The sequence below is a fragment of the Vigna angularis genome, chromosome 3 (genome assembly GCF_016808095.1).
Source record: "Vigna angularis cultivar LongXiaoDou No.4 chromosome 3, ASM1680809v1, whole genome shotgun sequence".
Classification (NCBI taxonomy): Eukaryota; Viridiplantae; Streptophyta; class Magnoliopsida; order Fabales; family Fabaceae; genus Vigna; species Vigna angularis.
This window is the reverse complement of record NC_068972.1, coordinates 21214946-21237962: the sequence shown is the minus strand read 5'-3', so window position 1 is coordinate 21237962 and position 23017 is coordinate 21214946. Positions and strand designations below refer to the sequence as shown.

At 32.3% G+C, this 23017-nt stretch overlaps 1 protein-coding gene across 2 annotated transcripts; it reads left to right on the top strand.

Annotated features, from left to right (window-relative positions):
• The first annotated feature begins 6794 nt into the window (after positions 1–6794).
• On the top strand, positions 6795–10189 carry LOC108325234 (guanine nucleotide-binding protein subunit gamma 1). Of its 2 annotated transcripts, none has more exons than XM_017558270.2 (4): positions 6795–7295; positions 9453–9505; positions 9688–9737; positions 9837–9928. In XM_017558270.2, the coding sequence occupies exons 1-4, from the start codon at positions 7155–7157 to the stop codon at positions 9851–9853; spliced, it is 261 nt and encodes an 86-aa protein (XP_017413759.1). In that variant the 5' UTR covers positions 6795–7154; the 3' UTR covers positions 9854–9928. The 2 variants fall into 2 exon arrangements, with proteins under 2 accessions (XP_017413759.1, XP_017413758.1); XM_017558269.2 differs by having other exon boundaries at positions 6815–7295; positions 9693–9737; positions 9837–10189.
• The last annotated feature ends 12828 nt before the right edge of the window (positions 10190–23017 follow it).

The window sequence follows — 23017 nt, the reverse complement described above, 5'->3', positions numbered from 1 at the left end:
ATATATATATATATATATATATATATATATATATATATAAAGACATAACATTTTATTTTTAGATTTTAAAAATTAATTTTATTATAAATTAATTTTACTAAATTATAAATTCATTTTAGACATCAATTAAAAATTTATTTTACTAAATTATAAGTTTTTTACATTTTAAAAATCAATCTTATTAATTATTTTTAATTTTTTACTTTTTATAAATATTTTTACAATTAAATATAACCTTAACAATTATCATTTTATATTATTTTAATAACTAGGGGTATTTTGGTAATCTTTAATTTAACAAATTTTTTTCATCTATCACATCAATCAAATCCTACACTAATTCTCACAAACTTTACTTCTAAATCCATTCTCAATTACCTCCAAATTCACTCAAACAAACAACAAAAAATTTACCCTCAAATCCATTCAATCACTCTCCCGCAAATCATCTTTCACAAATCCTCACATGTGAGCAAAGCATAAAAGTCTAGCATTGAATAAATGACATTTTAATTAACTTTTTTTTTCTAAGTTAGATTAGCTTTTTTATTTAATAAATGTTTATTTTGATTTTGAAAATATATATTATGTACTGAAAATTTATATTTGAATTGTATATGATGACTTCGAAAAAATTGACCACTTTCATGGAGGGACGACCATCGCGAGTGTTACTTCTTCCACAAGAATTGGTGTTGTTGAATCACAAATGGGTTGTGATGTGAGTTTGATTTTATATTTTTCTAATCTTTCTTTTTTTGCAAGGAGTAAAGCTTTGATCTCTTCAACAGAATAAGGGTCAATACGTGAGAGGATGATAGTGATAAAAACGTCATATTGGTTAGGTAAAATTGTTCAAGATGGCATCATTGTGTGTTGAAAGTCCCACATCGCTCTAACTTGGCTCTGATACCATGTTAAGAAGTAGACTTTAAGTCTAACTCAACCCCACAAAACCAGCTAGTAAGGTGATATTTGCATCCACTTATATATTATGAATTGACCTTATATCTAATCGATGTGAGACTTTCAACATTGTGATCATCTTCAAAGATCGGTGTGTCTATAGCTGCGAGAGAATCAATAGTGTGTTTAATATCAAGAACGTAGTCAGCAATTGAACGATCGTGTTTCTAGGTTTTAAGTTGGATCTTTAATTTTTTTTATCTTTACATGAGATTGACTTGTATAATAGTTTACAAGCTTTTACCAGATCTGTGCAGATGTGGTTAGTCCAACCATTTTGGTGAGCATTTTTGGAGACAGATTAAAGCACTCAAGCAACTATTAATTGATCTTGTTTTTGAAAATGGAGAAGTTGAGGGTTGATGATCTTGTTTGTGCGATTTTCAGGTGGTGAATTGTGGTGAAGGATTAGAACCATCAAGATGTTGAAAGAAAGATAAACCAATGATGGTGGTGAGATTTTTTGTTTCCAAACTAACAAAATTTCATCATCTAATTTGATGTTGATAGGATTGGAGAATGTATGGGGTGTAAAAGATTGAACAAATGGGTTGGAGGTGGATGTGGAAACATTTGGACGTACAGAAGTCATGGTTAATCCTTCATCTCTTATATAAACAATGGAGAGAAAATAAGAAAATAAATGTATTGATAGAAAGATTTATTACGTTGAACAACTAAAAGAGAGAAGAATATATACACGAAAGATAAACATGCAAAAGCATACACATGTGAGAAAATAGTAACAAATATAACGTAATTAATATAATTGATTCTCTTTAACGTTTTAGTTAGAACATGGTTGATTTAGCTAAGATTGATATACATTATTTTTTGTCGAGATTTAAGTGTCATGAACTCAATCAATACAATAATTTTTTTAAATAATGACCAATTTTAATAACTAAAAATAACTAGTTATTATAGTGAATAATTTATAAACTAAAAATTATTGATAATGAATAATTTTAAGGAAAGGTAGCATCACACGCGTCGTTTGCCACCTCACTGAAAATTTAACGCCGTTACATTTTAAGGACTAAAAATACGAGTTTCAAAAGTAAGGACGAAAATGAACAAAACTTTCGAAGATGGACAAAACCAAGATCACTTGATAGTTTAGGGACTAAAAACATATTTAATCCTAAAATATTATAATCAGTTTCTAAATTAGTAACTAAAATAGTTTCTATTATGAATTGGTATTTAAATTGATCACTAACGTTAGTTACCAAAAGTTTTGACTACTAAGAAAATTTATTTCTAAATTGATTTATAATAAAAAATTTAGTCTTTAAATATATTTTTACTCATTATTTATAAATTTTCTTGTAATGAATATTTTTTTTTATAAATAATAAATACTTCCTTTACAGTAAAGTCAATTATGTTTGTGTTTTACGTGACACCGGATTATTGATGTTATTTGTCAACCAACTTTAATTAGGATTTACTCATTTAACATCAATAATATTTTTCGACTTATGTCAAACACATTATTTTTAAAATTTATCTCATTTTAGATTCCTTTTAATTGACGTCACTCGAAGTTTTTTTTTTTCTAATCAATAACAATTACAATTATTATTTTTGATAATGTAGATCATATTGTATTGTTCTCACTATATTAATAAAAAAAAATCAAGTACTTTTAGGAAAACTATGTGTTGATAAATGTAAATTAAGTTTCATATTTGACTTCTTGTCACGGGATATATATATATATATATTTTGTCATGATTATTTATTTTATTAACAACATAAATATTAGAGATTTCTTCCTACACTCCAAATTTTCTTTTTATTCCCATTTTATCCCTATATTAAATAATTAAATAAATTAATACAGCTCTCTTCTTCCTTTCTCCATAAAACTCTTCTTCCTTAACCTAAATTCAAACATTCTTCCTCTTGCTCACAAAAATCTCGTTTTGCTTTACATTAAAGAACTAAGCATTTATTCAAAGAGGTTTGGTCGAAGATTATTTCAACAAAGTAATCTTCAACTTCAAATCCGGATAACATTTTGGTATGAAGTATTAAAGAAGAGGTTTCAGGTGTGATGATTTAGGGTATTTTGGATTTTGGTTGTGGAAGAATTTGATTATGGAATTCGGTTATAAGGAATTTTTTCACCGGATTTCACATTCTGGTTTGGTTCACCAAATATGGATAACAAATCGAATCAGTGAAGAACGAAATCCAGAAAATGGATGTTGACCGGATTATGAAATTTGGTATGGATTTTTAGGGGGTGTACTCACTCGATTTCAAAATCTGGTATTTGAGAAAATTTAACTAGATTTTGATATCTAGTACGGTTTTCCCGAATCAAGTGTTGCACACTACATTCTGAAATCTATTGATTAGATTCCATAAGTTCATACTGAATTTCATAATCTAGTCCACATCAATTCACCCAAATTTTGTAATCTGGTTTTCTTTTCCCAGTCATATCGGATTTGTAATCCAGTACATAACACGAATATTGTAATATGGAAATGAGATGCATTGATGTGAAATTATGCAATTATGCTTGGAGAGAATTATGTATTCATTAGTTTGTGTTGTTTGTAGGTGATTACAATTTTCGTATTGGAGATGAAATATTATTTTTTAGGCTTCATGCACTCAGATGAAGTAAATAAAATCTTTGTCCCTAAAAATGAGTGGTTGATGGTGATTATGCTAGGAATTTTATAACTGATGAGGTATTTTATACACATGATAAGTTATTTGAGTGGATGCAAGGTATTTCTATAGAGCTTAGGTTTGTTGTTGTTATTATGAGATTTGATCCAATTAATAGTCAATATGGGAGGAAGAGTTATGCATTGTTAGGATGTGAAAAAGGTAGAAAATTGTTGTCAAAACGAGTTAGAACTCGTGAGTCAATCCAGTCCACCACGAGTTCGGATCAGATTGTGCTGAAAAAAAAATAATTTAAAATTTCAATACAGGTTAATTTTGAATCCGGCTCACTCGAGTTGAATCTGTGGTGAGTCGAGTTGGCTCACGAACCGATGTAATTTTTCTAATAAGTATTGTTTTTGTTAAGTTATGCATTTTACAAAATCTTAAAACCGAGGCTGGCGTGGAATCATTTTTGTATAGAATAATTAGGCAACATGAAAAATATACAACTTTATACTTAGTAACTCAATTTTATGCAAAAACAAAACTAAATCATTACGAAGCTACTCAAAATTTTGTTGAGAAGATTTTGTTATTTTTTTGTGTGAATGAAATCATATGTTTAATTGATCCTAAATATAAATATTGTAATTAAGTGAGTCAGTGAATCAACTCATTTAACCCATTAACCTGTGGTGGTCTGGGTCAGATTTAATTTTTTTTTCAATGATAAATAAACTAGGTTGGATTAGCCCCATAATGAGTTGAGCCGAGTTGGTCCGAATGACTCATTTTGAAAACCATAATAAAAACTATAAGAAATATAAATCTAACCTTCAACCTAGTATAATTGCACAAGAAAAAAATGTGAGTGTCATAACTATGTCCATCGTTAATCTATATTAAAACTATATTATTATGACATGACTAAGAATTGTTAAACCCCTTCGAAAGTCCTTATTTATGTGGGATTTTCCCAGTTAGATCCCTATCTTAGGTTTCGCCAATTTGGTCCTTAATATTGAAAAATTGACTTAATTGGGTCCCTACCGTTAAATTGTCTTAACGAGGTTAAGTTTTTTATGACCTGACACGTTGACGTGGCTAGTTTTTGCCACATCACTCTTGCCACGTCAGCGTCATCTTCCCCAACAACAGAAACCCTAATTTCCCTCTTAGTAACCACATGGAAATAAGGAAATTCATATTATAACAACCCCAATATTAAACTGGAAAAGAAAATGAACAAAAGGAATGAGTAAATCAAATTTTGTGGGATCTCCTTACTCCTAAAAACATGTATTAAAATATTGAAAACTGATCCAAAAGTTTGCAGTTTAGTTACACCCTTCATGGCCAATCTTCTACAGAAATCATTTCCTGCATGATATATCAATGAAATTAGACAATAATTATTATGAAGTCAAATAATGAGAACCCAGAATTTGCTAGTTATACCATTTTTTTGAAAGCATCAATTGAACCAGAGAACTTCGAGTTTTTGTAATCTTTTGCATAGTAGAAGCCCATCAACCGCCACCATCACCAACGTGAGTTCGTCTCTGTCATCGCGCAAGCAGCGCATCCCTTGCAGCATCGTGACCTGGAAACACACTCAGAAACCAAGTGCGAGAACTTCATAATCAACCACATCGTTGCAATCGCTCCACCTTCAACTGCAACAAAACCCAGAATCACGAAACCTCGGTTCATCTTCTCCTCCTTCATCAATCGCCTCACACTTGCAAAGAAGAGGAGAACCCAAAAAAAGAGAGAGAAAACCAAGAGAACGCCAATCTCGCGACTTCCATGCGTGAACACTGCAAAACCCCTCGTGTCTTCGTCTTCCTTGAACCCAGCTTCCGTAGAGCCACCAAACCTACAAACAGAAAATCCTAAAAACAGTAGCCATCCTAAATCGCGAACACTATCGAACCAAAGCGCCAGCCCCAATTCGCACAAAGCACCACTGAAACGATGAACCCTAATTACTGATAAATTCATAAACCCTAATTTGGTGATGAACCCTGAGCATCAATCGCTAAAGTTGAAGATGGTGAAGGGAGGTTGAAGATGATGAAGGGAGGTTGAAGATAAACCCTAATTTGGGTTTCAATCATCAGAAACTTTATTTTTTTATTTCACATTCTATGTAATTTGCTTGAACGTGCCACGTATAAAAAACTTACCACATAAACGTGTCAGGTCATAAAAAACTTAACCTCGTTAAATCAATTTAACGGCAGAACACTAATTGAATCAATTTTTTAATATTAAGAACCAAATTGACGAAACCTATAAGACCAATTTTAACTAAAAAGAATCCCACGTAAAGACTTTCGAGGGGTTTAACCGACTAAGAATTAAATTAACTCTGCAAACAATCTACTTACTCTAAAAATAAAATAATAAAGATAATCTGAAAACAAAAAAATATAATTACAAAGGACTTGTAAAAATATACGGCACTGAATTGCAACAGTTTCAAAATTCGATAAAAACTGATTTTGAAATTTCGGGTCTCCCATCTTCTAAATATTTCTTATAGTGAAATATTTTTTAAAATATGTTCATGCGTGGTGTTGTGATTTTAAAAACACCACAACTCTCTCTATCTTAAAAAATTTCCCATAAAAAAGTGATTTTCTCTGTCACTATAACCAAACACACATTACGAGACTCGCAATACATAATCTTCAGTTCCTGGTCCAACCAAAGCATCCTCCTGAATTTCCCACACAGGCATTCTAAATAACATAGCAGATTGAAGAAGTAACTCTTGTTCACGAAACTCCAAAGATGAAGCAAGATGCTGCAACCTTTATTTCCATTGCAGCGCACAGTTTCTCAGCAACAGAAGCTGAAGGAATTTGAAGTGGACCAAGTATGTTGTGAAACCATTGACCCATTCTCCATCAGAACCCACACCAAGCCTCCAAAGTTTTGTTTGGACTTCTCTTTATAACCATAGAAGACAAAAAAATTGTACCTTTATGCGTAGGGATAGAGAGGGTAGTTTTTTGAACAGAGAAAACAAAATAAAATTAAAGCATCACAGTCTGAACTCTGAACAGTTGCAGAATTAAGAAACTAATAATTAAAAAAAGGGAATAAAGAATAAATAGAAGGATGAACTTGTTCTTAATCATTATTATCCAAGTTGTGAAGAAAAAAAAAAGAAAGAGAGCATCTTTGATTGCAACAGTGTCTTGCTAATGGTTATCACTTAAGCAGAGTTTAAGGGCATGAAAATGACAGGAAGAGAGAGAAAAAAAGGCTCGCTTTTTGATGGGTATATAATTTGGATTTTGAAGAGAGCGCGGTGCACATGTAGAAAGAGAAAGGGCTTTAGTGAGGAATAGGATTAGAGAAAAGCAGCATAAGCCCTTAAGAGTTAAGAGTTCCTTTTTCTCTGTAATAACAATAATGTGAATAATTGTTACTGTTAATATTGTTATTATTGCTTAGTGTTTCAGATCTGTGTCATATTAAGCACAGCCGAGGTTGCAAGCAAGGTGGGGTGTTTTGCTGAATGTGGTAGCCGACGCTTTCTTATGGCGTCTGAAACGGCGTCGTCCGCGGATGAAGAAACCGTTCCTGTTTCAGCTGCGGGTGCAGGAGGAATTGATAAGAGAGGCAGACACCGGATTCTTGCTGAATTGAAGCGTCTCGACCAAGACTCCAAATTTCTTCAAGTTAGTTCACTTTCTTCTCTCTTCTATTTCATAATTTTTCTTCAATTTTGGAAATGTAGTTAGTACTAGAAATGCTGTAGAATTAACAATTTCCTACTGCGGTTTGTTTATAGTGTGCATGCTAGTTCACTGCTGAAAAATTAAAAACAGAAAAAACAACATAGTGAAGAAAATTTTAAAAAATGATTTGCGCGTATTTTTCTGATTTTGTTTTCTCTTAGGGTCATAGGTATGTATTCGTTTAGTCCCAATTTGCTCCCTAGTTTGAGATTCTCTGTTTAGATATAAGGAATCCGCTGTTGGTTTTTCTGTTCTATTTCATGCTTGATAAATTAGTGCAAAGGACTTTCAATTTTTATGCTTCTCTCTTGGTGATTCTAGTGTGTCAACTTTTCTGGTTAAGTTTTTTACATTGAGAGAAATTTTGATCCTCTGCAATGGCTGCAATGGCAACTGTCTATTTCTCTGGTTGAGCTGTTCCTAAATAACAATTCATTTGTTATTTACAGGTGAAGAATGCAATATAGCAATTATGAAATTAGTTTCACAAATCAACTAGTTCCAGATCTTTTATATTTTTTTCCTTATTCTTAAGCTCCTCAGTTTAATATATTTTGATGCAATGAAAAGTTGTTGCCCTATTTGAAATTATCTTCAGTTCTCCTTGATACCACGGTTCTATTGAAAATTGGAGGAGGTTGTTATGAGGGATCTCATGATAAATAATATTTGTGAAGATTTGGTCTCTAACCTAGACGAATGGTGTTATGTTACCCACATTACTTAGTGAGATAAGCTATAGTTGTTGTCTTTCTTGATTGCCAAACCTTTTTCCCCGGATCTTGAAACCATGCAATTTACTAATAACATCAGTTATTATGTATCGTATATTTTCTTGTATGATCATACATTCATCTTAACATTCTTACTTGTATTACTATCACTTTTTTCTTGTGTTACTCCTATGGAGTCTAATATTCTCTACAACTGAGTATTGCCAGTTGTATAATAGGAGAGAAAACTCCCCTTTGAGCTTGTGAATTATACTCCTAATAGTACAAGGAAACTTCAATGCCTTATTTCATTTCAACCACCTAACTTGCATCTTGCGTGTGACGTCTTGAATAATCTCCATATTATTTTGTGTATTATTGATTTTAGACATTTAAACTTAGAAACTTCTGATGTGATATCTCCCATTTTTACCTATAAATTATACTCGTCTTTTTTAAATTGCAATGCATGTAGTTTGTTTTACTCTTATTGTACTGAAAATCCTTATTTCCAAAGTATGTTCCAAAACCTCAAGTTTAGAGTTAGCATTTGATTCTAAAATTTGAACTATATCATCCATGAGCAGTATGTATTTAGGGATAATATTTTGTATGTTCCATGGTGAGCTCATCCTAGATTAGATTGAATACAGAAGGCTAAGCCTAATACAGACTTTGCAGGAAAGTTCATAGTCTCTTCTCTGGGAGTTTTCAGGCTAGTTGTCTTATCATATATAAGCCACAAACCCTTCTTTTCCAAAGCATTATACAACACTTTCAGTGCACTAGATAATTTATTTTCCCTATTTAATAAAATCAAGCATATGTATCTTTTTTTTTACTTTCATATCTTTTCATTAGCCTATGTAGATGACAAAATAGCTTCCTGACATAAAACTAAATTCATTCTCTGTAATCCTTACCTCTTTTCTTAATCTATGTACAATCATGTTGTTTTAATAAGGTTCCCATGACTTGTAAAAAATACATAAAATTTGGTCATTTAGGTCTGTTTGGCTTGAGAAAATATTTTTAATTTCATTTCTTATTTTCACAAATAGTTACAAAACATCACTTACTGTTCCCGTGAAAATGTTTATGAAAGAAAGCAAAGTTAAAATGAGGTAGGTAGAAGTTTTGTAATTATTTGTAAAAGGCACAAATGTTTTCTCAAACCAAACAAGCTCATGGTTCCCATCATTCTTGTTATATCCGTGAATGTTTCATAAGAGATCTATTAAATCAACGTTATGGCACATTACCAAGTTGAATGTTTTCTTTCAGTGGAAGCCAAAGCAAACAGTTAGCCCCTCTGAAAAATCAAATCTTTTCCTGCATTTGTCATTTCATTTGGATTAATTCTCTTTCCTCGGATGTTAAACAGGAAGAACTGGAAGAGCTTGAGAAAACAGAAAATGTATCCACCATATGCACGGAGTAAGTAGTGTTTCATTACTTGTTTCTATTGTTTGTGAAAGGAGAAATAAAAATATCCTTCTAAAAGCTCATGGTAGTATATTTTTATTATATGTAAATCTGAAACAGACTTATGTTAAAATATTTGTCTTATGTGTGGTTTGCTGCAATATGCTGAGCCTAAACAATTTCACTTGACGTAGTGCAGCTTGCTACAAAACATGGAAAGTAGGCCTGATCCACTACTCCCAGAGTAAATGGCTATATTACGTGCATGTTTACTTTTAATTTCATTTTGGTGGTATAGTTGTAATTGAAGTGAGTTCTCATCATCAATTTCATCTCCTGACAGAGTCCATGGACCTGTAAACCTCTTATGGGATAGATGGTTTGAAGGGCCTCAAGATCCACAAGCATGTAGATGTTGGATACTTTGATTTAAAGCTGTGTCAATTGCCTTGCCTTGCAAATAGGATGCCATGCCATGCCACATGTAACTACATTAAAGTGACTCTGCAAGTGAACAAAATGCTTGATCACATCTTATACCACGCACACTAATTCTTTTACGGCTCCTTCCTTTCATTACATTACATTACATTATGATGAATACTGTTAATGTCTACTCACATTCATTAACTGTAATCAACGGAGAACTGTTATTATTATTGCTTGTAATAATCACTAGGAGAAAATTATAGCTAACCATCACGACTTGGTTGCTATTTGCCTTAATTGACCTATGTTACGGGATTGAGAAACGAACTTGGATTATAGCTAACAATTGTTGTAACTGAGATATGTTATAGACACGTATTTCAGCAACATTTACCTCGAAGATAATCACTTTTGGAAAGGCCTAACATTGTTTGAAAAGAGTCATAAACCAGTCATGCATGAGTGCCAGATTTACTGGGCAAACCAATTGGAGGTTAGGAAAGCAAAGAAAGTTTGCAATTTTCACAAAACCAAGTTCAGAGATTAACTTACCAAATACTTATACACTATCACAACATAATGACATCAAGTGTCAAATTTATTACACAAATCAATGAAATTTCATATATCTCATTTGTTATAAAAGGTCTACTCCTCAAATCAATTTGATTGCACTTGACACATAATTATTTTAAGCTCTTCCATATCTGACAACTTATCTACTTCATCAAACATTGTGATCTAATATTGAGATTTCATTAAATTTAACAATGACTTTTCATAAAAAGAAATAAAATCTTTGAAAATTAAAAAAAAAAAACTAAATTTGTATATCGAAATGCACAATTTCAAATACAAATTTTGTTTTTTGAAACGCATAATCCAAAACGTGTAAAAGAAAAAAAATACTCCCAAATTATATATAATATGAGAAGTATCTAGAAAGCATAATTTGAAACCACCACAAAACAGAAACCATCGCCAATGACCACAAGAACCAACACAAATTATCACTAGCAATCACCAGTCACCAACAACCACCACCACCATAAATTCTCCACTAACAACACTCAAACACTCCCATTCTATAAAACTATTACCATGGTGTAACTTGATAATAGTCGTGCATGTATAAAACATGAGGTGCATAAAGAAATTGTCCATCTTAAGCTAACAGCCCCGTTACTTTATCTCTTTTCCCGTTTATTTTTGGGGAGTTGCTCCCTCCACCCCCACACATCTCTTCCTCCACCTCCCCTTTACTTTTTTGCCCCTTCCTCCACCTTTCCTTTACTATTTTGCCCCTCAGTAAAATTTTACTTTTAAAATTATTGTTTTTTAATTTTATTCATTTATAACATATTTAACTGATAACCTACGTAGTTCCTTGTATGAGTAAAATATTTTTCTGCAAAGCTTGGTGATCGTGAAAAGAATTATCAAGCAATCTTCCTCTTGTTCTCGGTACAGTAGGTGGTGCAGTGCGTTTATGGTGTAGTGTCCTTGTCGTGGTTCCTCTCCAGGTACGTAGTCATAATCCTTCCTATAATCCTAAACCCTAAAGCCTTCCCATACTTCCAATAATCCTTTTAATATCCAAGCCTATAATCCTTGCATGAGCCATAAAATAAAAACGAAACGAAAAAGCAACGCTGCCTCTGGACGGATGACATCCTTCAACGGATGTCAACATCCGTTTAAGGCGAAACGGATGTCGACATCCGTTTTGCCTTAAACGGATGTTGACATCCGTTTAAGGATGTCATATGTGGCCTATAGGTATCGGCCCAACATGCGAGTAGGACAACGTACGAGAAAGAGTTCAGACAGCTTTGGTTTTTGTGTTGCTCAATGGAAGAAGCACCTGAAGAACCATCACAATCGTGAGAATCTTGACGAGATCACCAAACTTGGATAACGTTACGTCTCTACAATTCTACATTCCACAATTGAAATTTTTTTATTCCCTTTCTTTCAATCCTTAACATCTATCACGCTTTTCAGCACACAAGACATTCTCAGGGAAAAGCTGATCACAGAGGACAGTTTCTCATGGAAATTATCCAGCGAAGGTGAACCTGGTTATAAGAAGGGAGAAGAATTGAGATGCGTTGGTGGGGTTGACATTAGCTTTTCAAAGGATGATCCATCAAAGGCATGTGGCACCCTTACGGAAATGGAGAAGAAGCTTTACGGAAGAGTTCAGACATCCGTTTCGCCTATAGGACCTATAATTGTCATTTTAGAAGGATATAATTGGCATTTTAAAAAATTGGGGAGGTGGAGGAAGAGATGTGTGGGGGTGGAGGGAGCAACTCCCTTATTTTTGTTGTTCCTCATTGATAATTTCTTCCTACACCCCCATAAAATTTGTAATTCCCAAGCTATCTTTTATTAAAAATATAATAAAAATCTCTGCATCTTTCTTTTTTAACCCTTTCAAATTAAATATTTCAGAAACTATTTTCAGATCCAAAAATGCTTTTCATAAAATTCAATCTAAAATATATTTTTTACATATTCCAAAATGAGTATCCAATCAAAATACCTAATTAAATATTTCGAAAGATATTTTTAGATTCAGAAATATTTTTCTTAATATTTAATCCAGCATGCATAAAAAATATATTTCAGATTCTAATGATACTTTTGGATCTGAAAACATAGTTCGAAATTAAATATATTTTTTACACATTTTGGCTTAAATATTTTAAAAGATATTTCGAATATGATCTGAAAAAAATTAAATCTTAAAAGCTTTTTGTTTTTTATTTTAATTCACCCAAACAGCTTCTTCCTTTTTTTTTTCCAATTTTTCCTTCTCCTTCAATCCTACACCATCCATCATTTACCGTCCATCTCACCTTCTCAACAAAGGGGAGGCACGATGCAAGAACAAACGCGGTGAATATGATCGGAGGCAAGCGAATGGGGTGAAAGAATAAAAGGTGCAGAGGGAATTAGGGTTTTTGACTAAATATTCACTCAAGGGTAAAAAAGGAATATGGTAATTGAGGGAGGTGCATGTAGAAAACATAGAGGTTCAAGAAGAAAAGGCTCCCGTGCTCTTATGATCCAAATGTTAACCTTTTATTCGTTTGAGGGACAAGACAGTAAAATTGCAGGTGTTCTATTGGATAGTAATTATGAATGTTGAGTTCTGGTTTTGACTGGGAAGGAAATGAGAAAAAGAAAGTGATAAAATTGAAGGTAATGGCAGATATAATGAGATACAATCACATCACATAGAAGCGATGTGGATGTTGCAGAGGTGACATCATGTGATGGAAATGGGATTTAAGACAAATAGTAGCCACGGAATTGGACATATAGTCAATGACAGTGCCACTAATAGTAACAGTCCACACATAATTTTGTTACACAGAGAAAAGACATTTTTTTGAGCTCCATTGTTAAATTCTTTGCGTACTTCTGTTGTCTAAAACCAACCATCACATTTTCAATGCAATATAATCTAAAAGAGCTTTTATTTCACTTTATTGTCTGCCCGAGAAATGCTCATGTTTTGGGGAAAGGAGCTTCCATAATCTCTCATCTTCCATTTTTTAAACAAAGGTTTAGCACCAACTATTTCGGCTTTATTTCAACATGTTTAATATTTTGAATTAAATTTCTAAATTTATTGAACTTTTCTAATTTTAAAACTTTTCAATTGAATTTTTGTCATTAAGAATTATACAATATGATAGTTATCTTATATTATCATTCCATTAACATGTCGTCTCATTATTTAAAGCGCAAATCATCTCTCTAAAAACTCTTCTCTTGAGTTTTCTACCTTTTCTCTACCTTTTCTAATTCTCGAGTCATTTTTTTGACGATCAGGAGGTGTCTACCACAACAACGAGGTCTACATTTTATCCCATCAATTGCTTCTATAGAGCGAGTATGTTTCTAGTCCTTTTTCCATTTGATATTTTGTTTCTAAAATCTCTAATTTAGGAGTGACGCATGTGTCATCCACCTTCCTTTTCTTGTTCCTTGTTGATCAGTGGTCATAAGGACTCACTTTGATTTCAATTATGCAGGTTGTAGGCATTTCTAGAGTTTCTTGCGTTTGAAGCAATTGTTGAACATTCTTAGAGCTGTGTAGTTCTCTTTAAGGTAAGAAGAGCTAATAACCTTTCTTATTGTTATTTCAATTTCATGAGTTTAGTTAGATTGTGTTGAATTTGGTTAAACTAGAATTTTGCATGCTAAAGTGTATATTGTGATTGGAATGGTTTAAAATAGTTAATTGATTACTTGTTACTAAGATGAATTTGGTTGGAATGAATCTCATTGTGATTTTGGTTATGCTTGGGAAGTTAGTAATGGTATTTGATTAAAAAGTTGAGGAAGAGAAAGTTAAGCTAGGTGGTAAGTCAAATTTTGGTCTAAAAATGGAGTTTCACTAGGCGACTTTTTGAAATAATGGTCTAAATGAAGAGGGGGTGATTTATGAACTTGTGGTTAATTGAAACTTGGTTGGGTGATGAATGTGCAAAGAATTGGTTTAGAAATGTTAAAAAAGCAATATATGATGTCTTGAAATGGGTTTTTGGTGCATTGTAGAGATTTTGAATGGTGAGATTGTGAATTATAGGTTCTCTGTCAAAATGAAAGTTTTTGAGAGTATTGGTAAATCATTTCTGACTTGCTAGAGTCCCTAAGTTTCGTGCTACATAATTATGCAACAAGGCAAGGAGAGCAAGAGAAGCTCATTGTGCGAGTTTAAATGAGTTCTGGTAATAAGTTCTAGTGGTTAGGCGAGCCAGCTCGCTGGGCCCATGGAGCTTGCTGGGCCCATGGAGCTTGCTGAGCTCATGGAGCTTGTTGTTTTGGCTCTCGTTGGACGAATAAGGTTTGCTTGTTAGGTGAGTTTTTGAGGTTTTTGGCAGTGAAGGTTAGGGGCTAAGCGAGCTCTCTCACTGGGCGAACAGTTCGAGTTGTTGTAGATATTTTGATTTCTCTTCTATTTTATTTTTGGTTCTAATGATGGAATGTTATGTCAATTGCTTAGTAATGTGATTTTAAATGATATGATGGTATGAATAGTACTCCATTTGGTTTGAAAAGAATTTCTAGGGTGAAATTCTTAGTGGTGATTTGAAGTAAGTGATGTATTGATGTAGGGACTCAGTCTTGGAAGTTATCCTGCTCCAATAATCGTGCCATCTCAGACAGAGAAGAGAATTATGTGGTAAGGAGTAACATGAGATCCTAGTCTATGGTTTGATGTTGTTTGTTCATAAGTGGTAGACAGATTAACATTGTGTGGTAGCTTGAGGGGTAGTTGTTTCACTACTATAAGTGCTAACCTTGACATAGTCTGACATCAATACATCTATCCGGATGCGTTTACCTAGGTCAATAACATGATTAAGATGTTTGGTTTGTTTTGAATGAAATAGAATGTATAATATGAATCTAAGTGTGTAATGATTGTTTATTCTTTTATTACTAGTTCACTCTTCTTTTTTATTGTTTTTTGTTTGATTGGATACGTTGATTTTCTGTGACGATGGTGAGTGTGAACAGAGAGTAAAAATGTGTCTCTGGAGTAAGCCTTCAGTGAAAATATTACTAATGTTTAGATAGTATAATGCATGTGTTCTTTCTTTTAATTGTATTTGAGAATCCTTTTGTATTAAAATTTTGTATATAAAATTTAATTTATTATTAATTTAGTATTTATACTTTATATGTCATCTCTTGTTAAATATTATTAAAAATATTTAACTGTAATAATTCCTTAATAATATTTTAAACTATTTATTTAGAATTTATATTATAAAATATATAAAATTATAAATTATAGAACAAATATTATGATTTTATAATTTTAATTTTTTTACGAATAATTTTCATTAAATACAGCAAATTTTTTATGGAAATCTTCATCTCGTCGTCATAACTTATTTCTTGTAACAATGTATTATTGTGATGACAGTGCAAGTACCTATCATATCATATAGTTAACAAATAATTTAACAGTGGTTCAATTATAATCTTTTAAAATTTTAAAGATTTATTCACAAATTGAATAAAATTTCAATTGAAAGTTTCAAATTTATCAAGAATTTAAAACATAATTAAATTTCAGATTTATTTACAAATTTGATCAACTTTAAAGTTATGACTTTTTCTTTTCAAGTTCAGCAAAGTTTAAGCAAGATTAATTTAATTGAAAGCAGAACCCAGTTACTAAGCATGTATTGGCTTGCTGATGAAAATGAGCAAATGCACATGCAAACCCACGGTAACAGGAGGCTTGCTTCTCATTTCGGTATTTGGGAAAACGGGAACTACTAATATAAAGGGATTTGCTGAACTTTATCTTTTAAAAAAAAATTAAATATATTTTAAAACATTAAAATAAACTGTTTATGTTCAGGTGAAAATAAATATCAAAAAGAAAAAAATGAACGAATTTGAATGAATTTAAAAGTAAGGATTTTATATTTGTTTTAAAAATATTGAAGGTAAAAATAAAAAATGAAAAATAAAATTTATAAAAGATTTGATTATTATTATTATAGTTAATTGATTCATGACATATTAATGTCATTGGAGTTAATATCCAATGCAGTCTTAGGTTAGGTTGATTCATTCTAAAGCTCATAACAGAAAGAAAAAACAAAATATATTGGTGGACTTTTTTAAAAAAATTAAAATTGGGTCGCATTAAATTCAAGATCTTTTCAAAAACATCCTAGGTTAGTTTAAAATTTGAAACGCCTGGACTATGTTGTTGTCTTCTCCTAGTGAGTTTATATATAGAAAAGTGTTATCTATTCAGCCAAATCATATTAAAGATGAACTGCAACATAATTGCCAATGTCATATATTAATTCAGTCAGCAATTTAATTAGCAATAGAATTTAGGTAAATGTGGCCACAGAAAACATACATGAAATAAGAAAGAACTATTTTAACTTAATTAGAAGTTTTAAATTGAGAATCTCTAAAAATACAACTGGGGTGAAAAATGAAAAAGAATTTGTGAAAAAATGAGCAATAGTTGTGGAGTGCATAGTGTGCAAAGAGAAAGAACATCATCAAACTTTGTCCTTGGACCAAAACTATTGCTCCTTCTGCATTTCAATTATCTATACACTATAGTGCGTCTCGCCTGCATGTAACATAACACTACCAGACAAATAAATAAAGTTGCTGTTGCCGGCAACCACGCCACCTAATTAGCCTTCAAATTTTCCATTTTAATCTAACCCTTCTACACATTTATCATCAAATCAAACACTCACAATTTAATAATCAAGTTTTGATGATCAAATAAATAAACAGAAGGTCTGCTAAATGGCACTTGCAGGTGATGATAACATTTTTTGTAGGCATTTCTTTGTATTTTGTTATTGTACAAGAAAAGAGTAAGAGGAGAATGAATATCCCATTTGGTACAAGAAACATGACCCATAAATAAAAAGACCGTTGCATCATGTTCGTCAGCATCTGTACATTGGAAGTAAAAAAAATATGTCATTCTGAACTGAGAATACTTTAGAATAAAGTTTATGGAAAGCTTCAATGCATGATTATAGTAAGAGGGGAAGCACTTGACCATAATAGTGGTTGTATTGTATTGTATGAGCATAGAGAGAGAGAGAGAGAGAGAGTATGGAGTGTGCATGAAGCATGGAGCCATGTTTTGAATCCTCCAATGAAGTGGAATGGTGTTGCATGTGAGAATGGCTATGTTATCGATGAGAAAAGGCACTGCATTTGGCAAATGGGTACGCCTCCCAAGCAAATGAAGATGGAGACATACTCCCTCTCAGTAGCAACCAACAATCATCTATTCTACTCACAAAAAGAACCGTTATACATCATTTTCTTTTCATTTCCTCCAATCACTTTCACTTTCTCAACCCCCGTTTGCTTAATTAATTAATCCAACTTCACACTCTTTCTATATATCTTCATATTTTTAATGCACCAACTACTTCGAACAACGAGCCAACCCAATCCTTCTTCTTATTGGCTACTTCCCTTTCCTTCAAGGAAAACTAGAATATACACACATGTCAAGGTCTAATACAAAATACCCTTCTTAGATTACTGCATCATACTATAATTAAACCAAATTCTCTTCCATTATTACTCTCATACCTATACCTAAAACCCTACTATATGTGTCCTCATCCACACCACAACAACATCCTCCTTTCTTCTTTTTCTTAATCAATAACTGCTCTATCTACCCAACTAGACTAATCATAACATTCGTTTATAGCTACCTATTTTTTTTTTATCAAAAATCAAAGCAAATTACCTCTGAAAGTTTTTTCACTTTTTTTAATTTTTCTAACTTGGTTATAAGGCGTGAAACAGTGAATTTGTGGGGAAATTATGTGTGAGAAGTAGCAGAAGCCACAAAACTGTTCCCCCTCATATCATGTGCATATAGATTCATCTTTTCTTCTTTTCATCATTCATCATCTTCTTTTGGACTTGGGATCTTTGATTTCCCGTTTTATGGTCAGAGGTAAACAGAAAAGCAATGACATGTGAATGTGAGGGGAGCGGTCTCTTTTTTGGATATAAACAATTTGACCCTTGTTCTAGATTAGGTCGTGCTTATATTCCTCTCTCTCTATATATATATATATGTGTGTTATAGCAGTCAGAACATGTATAGGGTAATTAATAGAATCAAATTCCACAGGCCAAAAAGATAACTAATCTTCCCACTACATGACAAGGGTGCAATGTATTCCAGCACATGAAGAAGAGCTTCTACACAAAAACACTTTTTGCTCTCTTGCATTACAACTTCTTTCACCTTAATTATTACACACAATAATTCTCCTCATTTTGTTTGTGGATTGACTGGATTCTCTGATCTGAAAAGACTTATCAGAAGTTGAATAATTGTTAAACTGACAAAGGGAAGTTATATATATAATTTAATATATCATGATCTCAACCAGTTAAAACTTAAAGGGATCGATGCACATTAATTCCACACAATGAAGTAGAATACATAGTTAACCTAATAAAACTAGTCTTATAGTTTAGGATGAAATGAATGTCTGTTTTTGAATGAAGATGGAGAATTTAGAATTGTGCTATAAGGGAAGAGAGGGTGTAGGTTGGTTGATGAATGAAAATGATATAGAACAAAAATGGAGAAGCATATATAGTAGATTAAAGAAAGAGAGAATCCATGTGGGAGGGGAGGGAATAACAGTGTTGGAAGTGGTCCAAGTACTGAGCCTAAGATTGAGGAATCACAATCACAATCTTCTCTTCATCATTCATTAGCCATTCCTATAATCCCTTTCTCCCAATAACTTTTTTCTATAATATTAATATATCACCATTCATCAACAACCGTGATGCAACCATTCATCCCTTCATATATCATATTCTTAACATTTATGTATTAATAAAACACACCCACACACCCTACCTCTTAAATGCATCACCCTTTAACACAATCAAACACTCTCAATCCTTGATTAGTATCATAACAAAGTTTAAACTTCTACTTTATTCTTATATTTTCATTTATCCTCAATTACTTCATTTAACACATACAAGTCCAAATTAGGAATATTTTTTCATTCCATTTTCTTAAGTTTACCATGTGAAAAATTATTCCTTTAAAACTATTAAATTATCACTTTTTGGCCATCTTTGATATTTATTTAATTATCATAAAATTGTTTGATAAGTACATAGAAAACTCTTTGGATTTGACACTAAAGTGAGTGATAAGTGATGCCTTGAGAAACAATTTTTGAACAGGAATTAAAATATTTTTATATTTTTGTGCTTGAACATGATTTGGGATCCCCAAAGAGTAGTTTAAGCAGTTTGATTAACTAAAAGGATGATTTAGAAATGATAATCGAAAATAGAGGTTGAAAAGTGGTGAAGAAAGGTGGAAATGGGAAGAAGAGGATTTTGAAATGCAGGGAAATGTGTGCATTGGAAGTGAAACAGAAGATGGGAGTTTTATGATTGGGAAGTGAGCTCTCATAGCAGTTACCACATTCATATAACCATGGCATGGGAAATTGAGGATGATGGGGACCCCTCATTTTTTCTCTCTTCACTTCAAACTTGGAACCACTCTTCTTCCATCTTTTATTTCTCTTTTTTACAACCCTTTTTTCCCTTTTTGCGTTAAGTGGTCTAACACTCCAGTGACAGATATTTCTTTTACTTTGGCTAAAACACAGTTATGTTAGAGAGTCACGCGTTTCATTTGCAGGGTAACTCTCAGTCTGTGATTCCAATTCTGCATTTCTTCATACCACAACTCAGATAATAAAATGCTGTTTCAATGAGAGTTTTGAATGTGCTTTTGAAAAGACCAAAACTGAAGCAAAAGATATTAACACTGTCATTATAATAATAAGAGAAAAACAGACACTTGATGTCTTTTTCTACAATGTTTTATCAACATGAATAGAACAATGCAATTTAGTGTTTTGTTACTGTGAACCATAAATGTAACCAATAAGGGTGAAGGTGTGAAAGATAGGGGAACTTATATAGAGTCACATGGATCAATCAGAAAAGTTGCAATAGGACAAACCACATGGGATGGCAGCTTGACAGCATTTACTTGTAACAATAATAATAATAATATTAATAATATCTCCACTTTCACTTATCTTTATCAATATTTTAACACCATAACACCATCAAGGTTTCTTCTTCCTCTCACCAGATAACATTTCCGTCATATCATAACTTGAGGATTCTAAAATATGTATAAAGTTTCTCTTTTCAGCAAACACCCGACCAACATCTCTAAATTTTATTTGCTAAAATCTGTGCGTGTGTACATAAAAACTGGAGTGAATGAATGCATATATTTTTTGGTTTCCTCAGTCAAATCAAATACAACCTTTTCACAGCAAATAAAAAATCATAGGTGGTGCTCAAGTTGAGGACTTAGTATCTCGAGCTTTGTATAGGTTTGCCGAATATTATTGATGTGCGCAACTTTCCCCTTCCCAAACAGGAATCCAATTTGCACAGCAATTTTAGATGTGATGGGTACTTAGATTTTGCCAGAATAACATCATGGTTAGATTGCATAAGTTTTACTGAATTTCTTTTTACAAACATTATGTGTACACAAGTTTTTATGTAAATTTAAAATTATTTAATGTTGGTAGATACAAGACATTGATTAGGAAATAGTTGAAACCCTCCAAAAACGGAAGCTGGTTAGATGAGAACTTAAATCACTGCTGTAAAACCATAAGAAAGAAAAACCAGTACTGATGATAGAATTGTGGGAAAGTAAGTCCAATATTTTGGACTTGGGTACAAGACTACTCAATGGAGTGTCCACTGAGTTCAGAACATAATTTATTTTTCAGAAATGAAATTGAATTTGATAAGCAGCAGCATCAGAACTTGAACTATCACTTTCTAGTTGTAGCTGGATCAATTGTTATGAATAGGGCACAGGTCATAATTGTGATGAGGACAGAAGTGAAATAACTCATCCCACTTCACTTTGTTTTAATTGGATTACTCTCTCATTTCCTAACTTCATTCAATGGCCTGTACCTGCACCAGAACATCTCAACCCATTATTCCTTTTATTTTTTCTCCACCCATTAACATGTCTTCTTCTGATACATAAAAGAAAGTGTTTATCTTGAGTTTAGAGAGATATGATATCAGAGTATTTGAATATAGTAAAAGTACAAGCATTTCAGGTTTTGACACTAATGACAGATTTTATTAGGAAATTGAAGAATGGTGGAATATTCTTCAGACTGAAATGGAACAGTGTGAGTGATTGGTACTAGTTTTGAATTTGATTTGAGTATAATGTGATGGTTAAAAGGATATAGATTTGGTAATGGAGACAGAGAGAAAAGAAAAGATGTATATGTAAGAATGTGTTAAAGAGATTTTAGCAGTGTCGTTGGAGGTAGACATCTGTGTCCTATCAGGGTCTAGGCTTCCATAAAAGCCAGCTTAATTTAATTCCTTTTTTATTTTATTTTTCACAAGAATTGCCCTGAGTTTGGGGAGCATCATTTCTAATATGCAAAACGAGGTGTCTCCTTGCAATATTACTTCTATCGTTTTACAGAAAATGTAAAGATGTCACTTTCTATCACTCCTTTAAATAGGAGTGTTAGGGAACCTGCAATTCAATGTTATGGAATTATTCATCTGGCATTTATAAGTATCATTCACAATATGACAAGTGTGTACTAATTATACATGTAATATAAAATATTATAATTTTCTTTTTCATCATTCCAAAAACATATCAATTATTTATCATGTTGTAAGAAATTGGGAAACAAATTATTCATTTTGTCTGTTTTTTATTTAACATAAAAGGAAAACAAACACAAGTAGTTAGCTAAGAGAAAATTCACGTCTAATAAGCTTCTTAATTCTTTTAGTGCAATTTCTTTCTCTTTTAAATTTCTTGAGTTTTGTAGTTGGCATCCAATTTTCTATTATAGTTCGTCTCTAATTTATTTATGGGTTAAGTCTTTGTTTCCAATTTATTAACCTTAGTTAGTTGGCCGAACACAAGTCTTACTAGTAACAAGCATTGAAGTTGGAGAAAACAAATCACGGATTAGATTAAAAATTATTCTCAACCAATCCTAAGAAATTTAAAAGCTCATGTGTTCATGAGTTTGGTTAAAGATAAACAATTGTTAGACCTTGGTTTGCAGAAAATTGTGAAGCTGATTGGATATGAGTTGGCTAAAGATTTTGTGATAGGAAGTGATGGGATTTTGAAGTTTAAAAACAGATTTTGTATTCCTGAAGATGTCGAATTGAAAATGTTGGTTTTAGAAGAGGGTCATACATGCCATCTGAGTATTCATTCTAGTATGAACAAGATGTATCATGATTTCAAGAATTCTTTCTTGTGGTCGGGTATGAAGCATGATGTGGTTCAGTTTGTAGCATCATGTTTGACGTGTCAGAAGACAAAAGTTGAACATCAAAGACCCGAAGGGATGTTGCAACAATTGGAGGTGCCATAGTGGAAATGGGATAGCATAGCTATGGACTATGTTACCCATTTGCCACGGTCAGTGAGTGGTCATGATACAATTTGAGTGATAG